General features: G+C 33.4%; 1 protein-coding gene across 4 annotated transcripts in view; it reads left to right on the top strand.

Annotated features, from left to right (window-relative positions):
* The first annotated feature begins 6,896 nt into the window (after positions 1-6,896).
* LOC117175934 (cohesin subunit SA-1) overlaps positions 6,897-9,805 on the top strand; it is a 30,171-nt gene continuing 27,262 nt past the window's right edge. For 3 of the 4 annotated variants that reach the window (XM_033365787.1, XM_033365788.1, XM_033365789.1), the window contains exon 1: positions 7,533-7,714. In XM_033365787.1, the coding sequence (XP_033221678.1) occupies positions 7,533-7,714 (182 nt within the window). Of the gene's footprint in view, positions 7,036-7,494; positions 7,715-9,805 lie in introns of those variants that run through there. The other variant, XM_033365786.1, reaches the window with a different exon arrangement.

Below are 9,805 nucleotides of genomic sequence, written 5' to 3'. Positions count from 1 at the left end.
TAACTCCTTGAACAATATCGAAACAGTCACTCAGTTTCCCATTCACTCTTACACTCGCTTTGCTACCTGTGTATATTGTTTTTATAGCTTGTAGGATCCATTTAAAAAATAAATATTAATTGGTTGCGAGTACTTTGAATATAAATATTAATGGCCCTGTTTAGATTGAATACATATATTTCATTTTTAACATTATATTACAAATAAAATTTCTAACGCTACGGGGTATCGAACATACATCTATATCGAGGCGTCCTAACGATAGGATGCGAACGCGCGCGATCGACTAGATGATACTTAACCAAAAATAGAAACAATAAAAAACTAACCAAGAAGTAAGCACTAGAAAGTTTTAGATCGCGGAATTGAACAAGGTGGAGTTAGAAGTTGGCCAAAACTAGAAGATGCTCGCTCGCTCCATCAAAACATTAAAGTGCTATCTCGGGCGAGCAAAACATGAAGGTGCCACTTCTCGCTTACAAACTAAACGCGAGAAGTGTCAACATTCACGCTTTGCTCGCCCGAGATAGAACTTTCATGATTTGATGAAGCGAGTGAGCACCTTTTAGTTTTGGCCAACTTCTAGCCTCATCTTGCTCAATTACGCGAGCAAGACTTTCTAGCGCTAACTTCTCGGTTAGTTTTTTATTGTTTTTCTTTTTGGTTAAGTACCGTCAAGTCGTGTCGCGTACGTTGGCACCCTACCGTTAGCACGCCTCGATATACCTGAATCTATTGCCTAGCAGTCGGACGTGCTAACCACTCGGCTAAACCGACAAGTTGAAACTCTGTGAAAAAGTCATCCTCATAAACTGCAGTTCAGAAAAGATAAAGAACCATATTTTAAGCTCTCTTTTTATAATTATTTATTATTATGCGACGAAATGTTAACAGGAATAGCAATACAATAATTTTTAAATAAATAATTTAAATCGATTACAATTTTTCTTCGCGTAATGTTTCATTTTTTTCCGTTGCAGCCTGCTTTACAACTTTTTTCAATGACAGGAAATGTAATTTTTCATAAACATTTACAAATTTTAATGACAGAACTTAACAAATTTCATCGTGAACTTTGACAATTTTTCCATAAATTTTTTTTATCTTTCGTGTAAGATTTATTTAGAAGGTGCTAAAACTGAGACTTGGCGAAACAAAGTGCCGATTCTGAATCAAGCATCGGTGGAGAATCGGCAAATATAAATAGCCAATATAGGCTGCCAGCACTGGCTCAACATTGGGCCGATTTAAATCAAACATGGTTTGCCGTGGTAAAAGTGACACTTGGTCCAGTGATGTGCCGTCACTGGGCCAGACTTTGGCTGATCCTCGTGAAACATGGTTCCCCGTACTAAAAGTGATACTTGGCGCAATAAAGTGCCGATACTGGGCCAAGCATCGGTGGAGGATCGGCAAATATAAATAGCCAATATAGGCTGCCAGCTGTGGCTTAACACTGGGCCGATTAAAATGCCGATATTGGCCCAATAACTTTAGCCGACCTTTGGCTGCCAAAATTGGATCAATACTGGGCCGTGTATTCAGCTCCGGCAATTCGCACTTGGGACGTCTTAAAGACACATGGACGTTCTCAGGAAATCTTTCGTATTGACATTAGACGTTTTAAGATCATCTCTAGAATGACCAAAAGACGTCTTAGGGATGTCCCAAAGACGTATCTAGTCTAGGACATCCTTAGTTTTTTCCCCATTGGGAAGAAGTCCCGAGAACGTCCATGTCTTTAAGACGTCTTTAGGCCATCGTTAGGACATTGGAAGTCTTAGAGACGTTGATTGGCCTGGCATAAGACGTCCTAGCAACGCCCAAAGGACGTTCTTGGGATTTTCATAGTTTTATGCCCACTAGGAAATATCAAGGCAAAGGTCGAGAAAATCAGAACAGAATAATTCAAGGCCTGGAAATGTTTGAAATTCTATCGTTGGATGATTTTCTTGAAACAAATTTGAATAATTAAATTCTAAATTATAATCTACAAGTTTTTACGATTTCCGCCCTAGGGATGCTCTTAAGATGTCTAATGTCACAACGAAAGATGTCCTGAGAACGTCCGTAAGTCCTCTTTAGGACATTTGACGTCTTCGAGACGTTGATTGGACTGATATAGGACGTCCTAGGAACGTTCCAAGGACTCTCTTGGGATTTTCATAGTTTTGTGTCCACTGGGTATAGGCGTTCGCGCATCTAGAAGTGGAAACTCAAACTTCCAAGAAAAGTCCAAGCCAAGGTCTTGGATTTCGATGCTTCGACATTTTCAAGCCAGAACCATTACAATAAATTAGAGGCAGCAGGTATGGCTCGTCTTGGCTTATCTTAAAAATGTCGAGGCCACGTTCGACGGTAACACTAGAAACACCACGTATAAGCGGATCTAGCGACCCCACGAAAAGGAAGTTGTTTGCCATAAGGTAGTTTTCTAACTTGATGTTGGCTCATATGAATAATATTCCTTAAATCACTCTCGGGTATCATAACTGGTTGACGGTCCTCTTTTTCTTTAAATATTAAACAAAATAAGCCATATTTGACTATTCCCACGACATTCTTATTCTGCAACGCTAGATAATATTCTCCACTTAGTGGTTCTTTTTGATTATACAAATTTAAAAAATATTTAATATTAGATACTAATGGTTGCTCAGACGGGTTATTACTACAAGAGGCGATTGACAGCATTCCACTGACTTCTGAAAAAAGAATTTTAAAAGGATGAATTTTAAGACATATTTGTGGCTTGTTGGCCTTGGGTGGTTTTTCGACAGAAACAGGAGTAACACTGAAGAGGCGCGATGGATTGGATCAGCAGAAACGGTTGATTACCTCTGATCGTCTCCCCCTCTTCTTCATTCTCCTCTTTACGTTAGATAACACCCGTATTCTGTCAAAAATAAGCAGCTTGATTGTCAGGCAGCTTTGACTTGTTCAGTCTCAGTGTGTGATTGAACTTCCTCATTTGCGGAAACTTTCGAACTCTTTCCGTGAACGGTCTGCCAGATATTATATCACTCGGGGGGGGGGGGGCAAAATCCCTGCAGTATGTATCACGTATTTTGTAAATGATCCCTTTATTTTATAAAAGATTATTAAATTGTGTCACTTTATTTGTTGGCATAGGAAACGTGATGAGGTAGAATAAATAGAGATTAAACAATCTACAATGAGTCTTATTGTACAGTTCTCAACGTTTTCATAACTTTATGACATAAATCATAATATAATATTTCGTGCAAGTATTTATTTCTTTATAAGAAATAGTATTCATCTAGATTCTAATTATGATTTTTAGTTTCTCAAGTGGGGGGAATAAGATTTAAATCCATCCTTAAAAAAAAACCTCTGAACTCGCCCCGTACTTCTAAATTTACGGAATTTAAAAGGATGAATAAAAGGTTCTAATTGATTTTGCCGTATATTTAAAGTATTTGCAAACGCTGTGACAGCCCTTTTAAAAATAAAAATTGGAATTAAATTTGTTATAAGTTATTTTGAAAGGGTTTTTCCGCCCTTCAGTCCTGGAATTCTATTCAAAGATCACCAAAATTCAACTATAATGTACAAAAGTAATTTTACAAAAACCGTAATCGGCGACTTTTTCTTTTTAATTTGTTTCAAAATATTTTTTGTTTATTTTAAAATTAAGTTTTGGGTGTTGTTATTGAACACAGACTTTCTTTCAGTTATCTACAGTACTTTTATATGAATGTTTTGCTTATTGCTTTTTTACTATTCAGTAATTGAAATTATGATTATAATAATTTTCAAATTTATAACAATATATTTGTAATAATATTAATTTATAATGTATAATAATAAGTTATAATATTAAAAGGAAAATAAAAATATTAATATAACAATACATTTCATTATAAATATTCACTAAACAATATTCTGCAATTTAGAACAAAGGAAAAATGATAAAGCCAAGGCAATAGATAAGATTTCAAAAATGATTTATTAATTGATGTATTACATACTTTTTCACTCTACAAAGATTACATTTAAAAATACAGACGTTCATATAGTGATACCGTTCAAAGCGAGAAATGTCAAGGCGGAGGTCGAGGAAAACATGGCAGAATAACTTGAGGCCTCGCATTTTGAGCCAATTCAAGGGGCGGCCGAATTTCAAGGCCTTGAAATGCAAAACATTGTCTTGGGCTCGCCTTGAAGGTTTGAGTCTTCTTCGGAAATGTGCATCTTTCCTTTGCTGAAACGACCGCTTGGGAAGGGCGAATAAATTAAACCTCTCACAGGATGATTTTAAAGGGAATTTAGAAACTTTTATAAAAAAATGACATATTTCGGAAATCGTGAAAGATTGTAGATTCTGAATATTTTATTTTCATGTGGCTAAGTACAAGTTTTAAAAAATGTATTCGTTATTTTGACTGTCTTACAAACAAAAGACTGTAAGTCAATAAGTCTGTAAAACGGCAAAAATAACTAATCAATTTTTTTTTAATGTCTACTCAGCGACATGAAACTAAAATATTCGGAATTTACACATTTTCATGATTCCCGGCCTATATAGACGTTTGCGCATCTAGCAGTGGAAACCCATGCCTAAAAGACAAGCTCAAGCCAAGGCCTTGAATTTCGAGGCCTCGACATTCTTAAGCCAGGCCAAGATGAAAAATTCAAGGTGGCATGTGTAGCTCGTCTTGGCTTAGATTGAAAATGTCGAGGCCTCGCTTGACAGAAACTCTAAAAACGCCACGTATAACATGACTTCTCGACCCTATGAGAAGGAAGTTCTAAGCCATAAGGTAGTGTTTTAACTTGATGTGCGTTTATATGAATGATATTTATTAAATCACTCTCGGATATTATAACTGGTAGTCAGTCCTTTTTCTCTTTAAATAATAAAAAAAAAGATGTCTTTGTGGATTAATCCCACCACACATTCATTCCGTACCCCAAGATAATATTCTCCCCTTAGTTTTCGTTTTCGAATATTGGAATCAAGAAAATATTTAATGTTTAGTACTAATGTTAGCCCAGGCGGGTTACTAATACTAGAAAAGGCGATTGGGAGCATTCCACTGACTTCTGAAAAATTAATTTCAAATGGATGAATTTTAAAACATGAATTTCAATGACTAAGTATGTATTCATAGCGAAAGAGTTCTTAATATGAAAAAATGTATTTACATATACATTTAGGCTAAAATAATATATGATTTATATAATGAATTTGAATCGAAAATGAATATACTGTTACTAAAATTATACTTAAAATTATAAATATAATATTGTACTATCTTACTTACCAACATAATTAGAGAAAGACGTTCATATTCGGCCCGTGAGTGCGGAACAAACGGAATCATACAGAATGATATAGCATATTGCGCCGGATTCTGACATAATGCCAATTGTATTCATACTGGTGCGGAATCATTCTGATATAAATACGGAAACATTCAATGCCATTTGGAATGATATTCCGTTATTAGGCGGATTCAGACGGAATGAAAATTTCTTTCAGATTTGCGCGGAATTATTTGAAATTAACCTTAGACACTCATTCGGACTGAAAAAGAATTAATCGTAATCGGACAGAATCATTCGGACTGTATTTAGCTTTCAACCAAAAGGACGGAATCAGTCGGAAACAGATTTCACATTCATTCGTAATCGATCGGAATGAATCGGTGTTTTTAGGATGCAAACGGACTCAATTTCATTTCAAAACTTCAACCAGGAAGATCCTCTCCTAAAAGTGGTGAGGAACGACGAGAAATTTAGCAAAGGAGCTTTTCCTTTACAAAGCCACGAAGCAAGCGGCTGAAATCCTTATCCTGAATTTTAATATCAGACGTTAGGAAGCTGCATTACTCCATTTAGATTCTTCACTTCTTAAAGCCGAAGTAAAGAAAGCAGAGCTTACAAAATTTCTCCAACAGCTACTCGACAAGAAAATGCACGGAAACTTTTTCAGAATTATGCAGCTGCAGCCTAGCATGTCATATTGCGCAATATACACGACTGAGTACTCGCGCACGACGGACCTTCCGAGACGACAGTCGTAATCCTCTCTCGTCCCTTGAACTGAGAAACTGCGTGGGCCAGCAGTTCTAGGAATTAGTAACCGCGAATCGAGTGTATTTATCTCTATCATTATTGATAGTATTTATTTCAAACAGACTCGCGCATTTTGGCACATGCGCAGTTGAAAAAGTTGCTCCCAGTGCCCTCATCGGTAGAAAGCCGGGGCTCGGGGGCAGTCGATGAACTGTCAGTGAACGTGTGAACGTCTCGCTTGAGGGGTGGGGGTCCCTCTAGCTATGAAATTATAGAACGTGTACGTTTCAAGGTCGCAGAAATAGGAGGAAGTTTTCCTTAAATGATATTACACCATAAGTATATTGGGAAATTATTTTTAATTTTCCAAAGGCTTTTCAATTAAATAATAAAATTTCTCAATTTTGTGTGAAAAGATTTTATTATTTAATTAAATAGTTTTTGAAACATAAAACATAATACCCACATGCACTCAGGTGAAAAATCATATGTTTTCAATTTATAATGATAAAAAAATTAAATTTCGCCTCAGGCAAATGGTATTATTGTTTGACCCTCGGCGTGCAGACATCTCGTCAATTGACGTCACAACATGAAATACCTAATAGCAAAGATTAGTTTTTGAACTTATGTCAGGAAATCGTAACTTATGTCCTCAACATCTTTTTATAAACATTTTAAGATAATATGCAAAAACTATTTTCAGAGCCTAACCTCAATAAAAAATTTTAATTCGCCAATATGAATGTTTTAAATATCCTGAATAAATAAAAAAATAAAATGCGCAGACACACGATCGATTTTCCCGCGCGTTTTCATTTGCGCAAGCGCGTCACACGTAAACGCGAAAATGGCGGAACGGTGTTTTCGTGGAAATGTTAATGTCGTGTATATAAAGTGATTAAAACTGTCAAATTTGATAAAAGTCGACTTTATTTTTGCGTATTATGCTGTCCGAGACGATAACGTGACTGGCTCATTAGTTTTTATTTGGTAAATCCGATTTTCCAATCAGTAAAATAGTTTTTGTCATTGTACATGTCGGACGCTTGGATTGAGTTTCCCAACAGCCGTAAATAATTGAAATGATTTATTACGGATATTTAGTTAATTATTGATGATTAAGCAGTAAAAAAAATATCTTAATATATCATAGAGAAATTTGAGTGGATTTTGAAGGGTTCTTTCTCTTTGTTTAAATGTAGCATGAATTCCCGTTACGCTCCTGTTGACGCTGTAGACACCTTTTTATCGATTTCTTGAATTTGGACTGGTCGGGCAGGTATTTGAGTCTCGTTGGTGGTTTCATAATTGAAAAATGGGGAAATTACTTCTTTTTTAAAAAACTTTTATGCATTTTTCATTGATTTTGTTTAATGTAAAAATTGTAAAAAATTAAGTGAAAATAGGAATGGTAAATAATGTTTAAAATTAAAACTTTTATTTTTTCAGGGATATAGCCAGCTGACGGAAATAAAAAAGGCATCAAGATGATGCACAGGAGAGGAGGCAAGCGTATCCGAATGGACGATCCAGTCCCTCCGGAATACGAAGCACCGATGACACCAATGACTCCCATGCATGATAGTTCTGGAGGCGACATTCAAGAATCTCCTTACACTCCGTATACTCCTTACCAGCAAGCTCCACTAACTCCAGTGCACAATCCAACGTAAGAATGATTTTATTATATTTCAAACCACGGTTAATATCACTATTGTTTTACGTTCCCTTAACAGATAGTTTTGAATTTCTTTGATAATTATGTAAAAATGGTCTCAGTGGATGATAGGGGTCGTCCTAAACGTTGCAATTTCAAGACAAAAATATTTATTTTCGACTAAGAAGATAAATTCTTTACCAAAAAATAAATTTTCAACCAAACAGTTGAATTTTTAAATTAGAGAGAATCAATTAGTAACAACAAATTGGGTAGTTAAATTTTCATTTAAAATTTTAATTTTTAACCATGCAGTTGCATTTTTCACTAAAAAAATTGAATTTCTACCATATAGTAGAGTTTTTAATCAAGAAGATTGATTTGCAAGCAGAAAAAAACAAACAATTTAAAACCAAATACTTGGTGTTTTGACTCAGAAGATTAATTTTCTATCATAAAGGATGAATTTTCAACAAATGACATAAATTTAAAAACGAACAGTTTAATTTTCAAATTGATAAAATTATTTTTTAACCAACAATGGAATAGTTAAATTTTAATTTTAAAAAATGGTGAAAAATGTACACGAATTTTATATAAACCTGTTGTTTTTTACCAAATTGGTTATTTTTCAAGCTAAACAGATGAATTCTTTGCAAAACAGTAATTTTCAACCAGGAAATACAAATTTCCCCCCAAAAAAGTGATTAATTATATTGAAACCAAAAAGATATTTTAATTTTGAATAAAGAATAGTTAGGTTTTATAAACTAATAAAGATCAATTTTTAACCAAAAACTGAGTATTTAAATTTTGATTGAAGATAATTTATTTTAAATAAAAAAAAAATAATGTTCTTTAAAGCAGTTTGTTTGTACCAAATAGTTTAACATTATGTCAAATTTTTGAATTTTTAAGGCAAAAAGATTAACTTTCTGTAAAATAGTCGAATTTTCAGTAAAATAGTTAAATTTATATTTTAAACAATAAGTTTTTAACAAAAAAAGAGTTTCTACTAAAATTATGAATCTTTTACTAAAAAAATTAACTTTTGAGAAAGTAGTTCATCTTTCAACCAAGGAGTTGATTATGTAACCTAAAAAGATGAATTTTCAACGAAAAATTTAATAGTTGATATTTCAACAAAAAAGATTTCATTTTCACATAAAGGAAGTTAAATTTAACCAACAAAGATGCATTTTCGTTAAAGTACTTGAATCATCAAACGAAACGGATAAGTTTTCAAGCTAACAGTCGCACTTTTAATAAAAAACTGTTTTTCTACCAAAACAGAAAACCTGTAAAAAATACATATATTTTATACTAAATAGTTGAATTTTCTACAAAAAAAAATTGTGTTTCAACCGGAAAAGACTAATTTTCAGCAAAGTACTTGAATTTTCAACCAAATACTTCAATTTTCTATCAAAAAGGACGATTTTTCAACAAATTACGTACATTTTTAAGTAAGCAGTTTGAAAAATGTATGTGATGTTGGTCCAAATTTTATTTGATGAATTTTTAGTTTATATTTTTTTCGTTTCTAACATTTTTCAAATGGATGGTCGAATTTTTCAAACCGATAAAGGTCAGTTTTTAACAACAAAAAAAGTAATTTTGATTGAGGAGAATTAATTTACAATAAAAAAAAAATTATTTTAGACAAAACAAATTACGATTGTATCAAATTGTATCAAAAGCTAAAAAGACGAATTTTCTTTAAAACAGTTGAATTATCTACCTGCGAATGTAAATTTTCAGCAGACAGTTAAATTTTCAGTTAGAAAAATGAATTTCAGCTAGAATTATGAATCTTCAAAAAAAAATATATTTAATGAAAGTTTTTCAACCTTCAACCAAGGATTTGAATGTGTAACCTAAAAATATGGACTTTCGACGAAAAATATATTAGTTGATATTTCAACAAAAAAATATTTTTATTTAAAATAAAAAACAGTTCAATTTAAGGGCATGTGATACTTAGAAAATTGTCGATTTTACCAGTCTTAGGTTCCCCCGGCTTTTTTTCTAGAATAATAAATATTTTGTCTTAAAAATTTGAGAAATGATAGCGAACATGCTAACGGACGTCCTCTCACACTT

Source organism: Belonocnema kinseyi, chromosome 7 (assembly GCF_010883055.1).
Source record: "Belonocnema kinseyi isolate 2016_QV_RU_SX_M_011 chromosome 7, B_treatae_v1, whole genome shotgun sequence".
NCBI classification, from domain to species: domain Eukaryota; kingdom Metazoa; phylum Arthropoda; class Insecta; order Hymenoptera; family Cynipidae; genus Belonocnema; species Belonocnema kinseyi.
The sequence above is the reverse complement of the archived record's forward strand: the minus strand, read 5'-3'. Positions and strand labels throughout refer to the sequence as shown.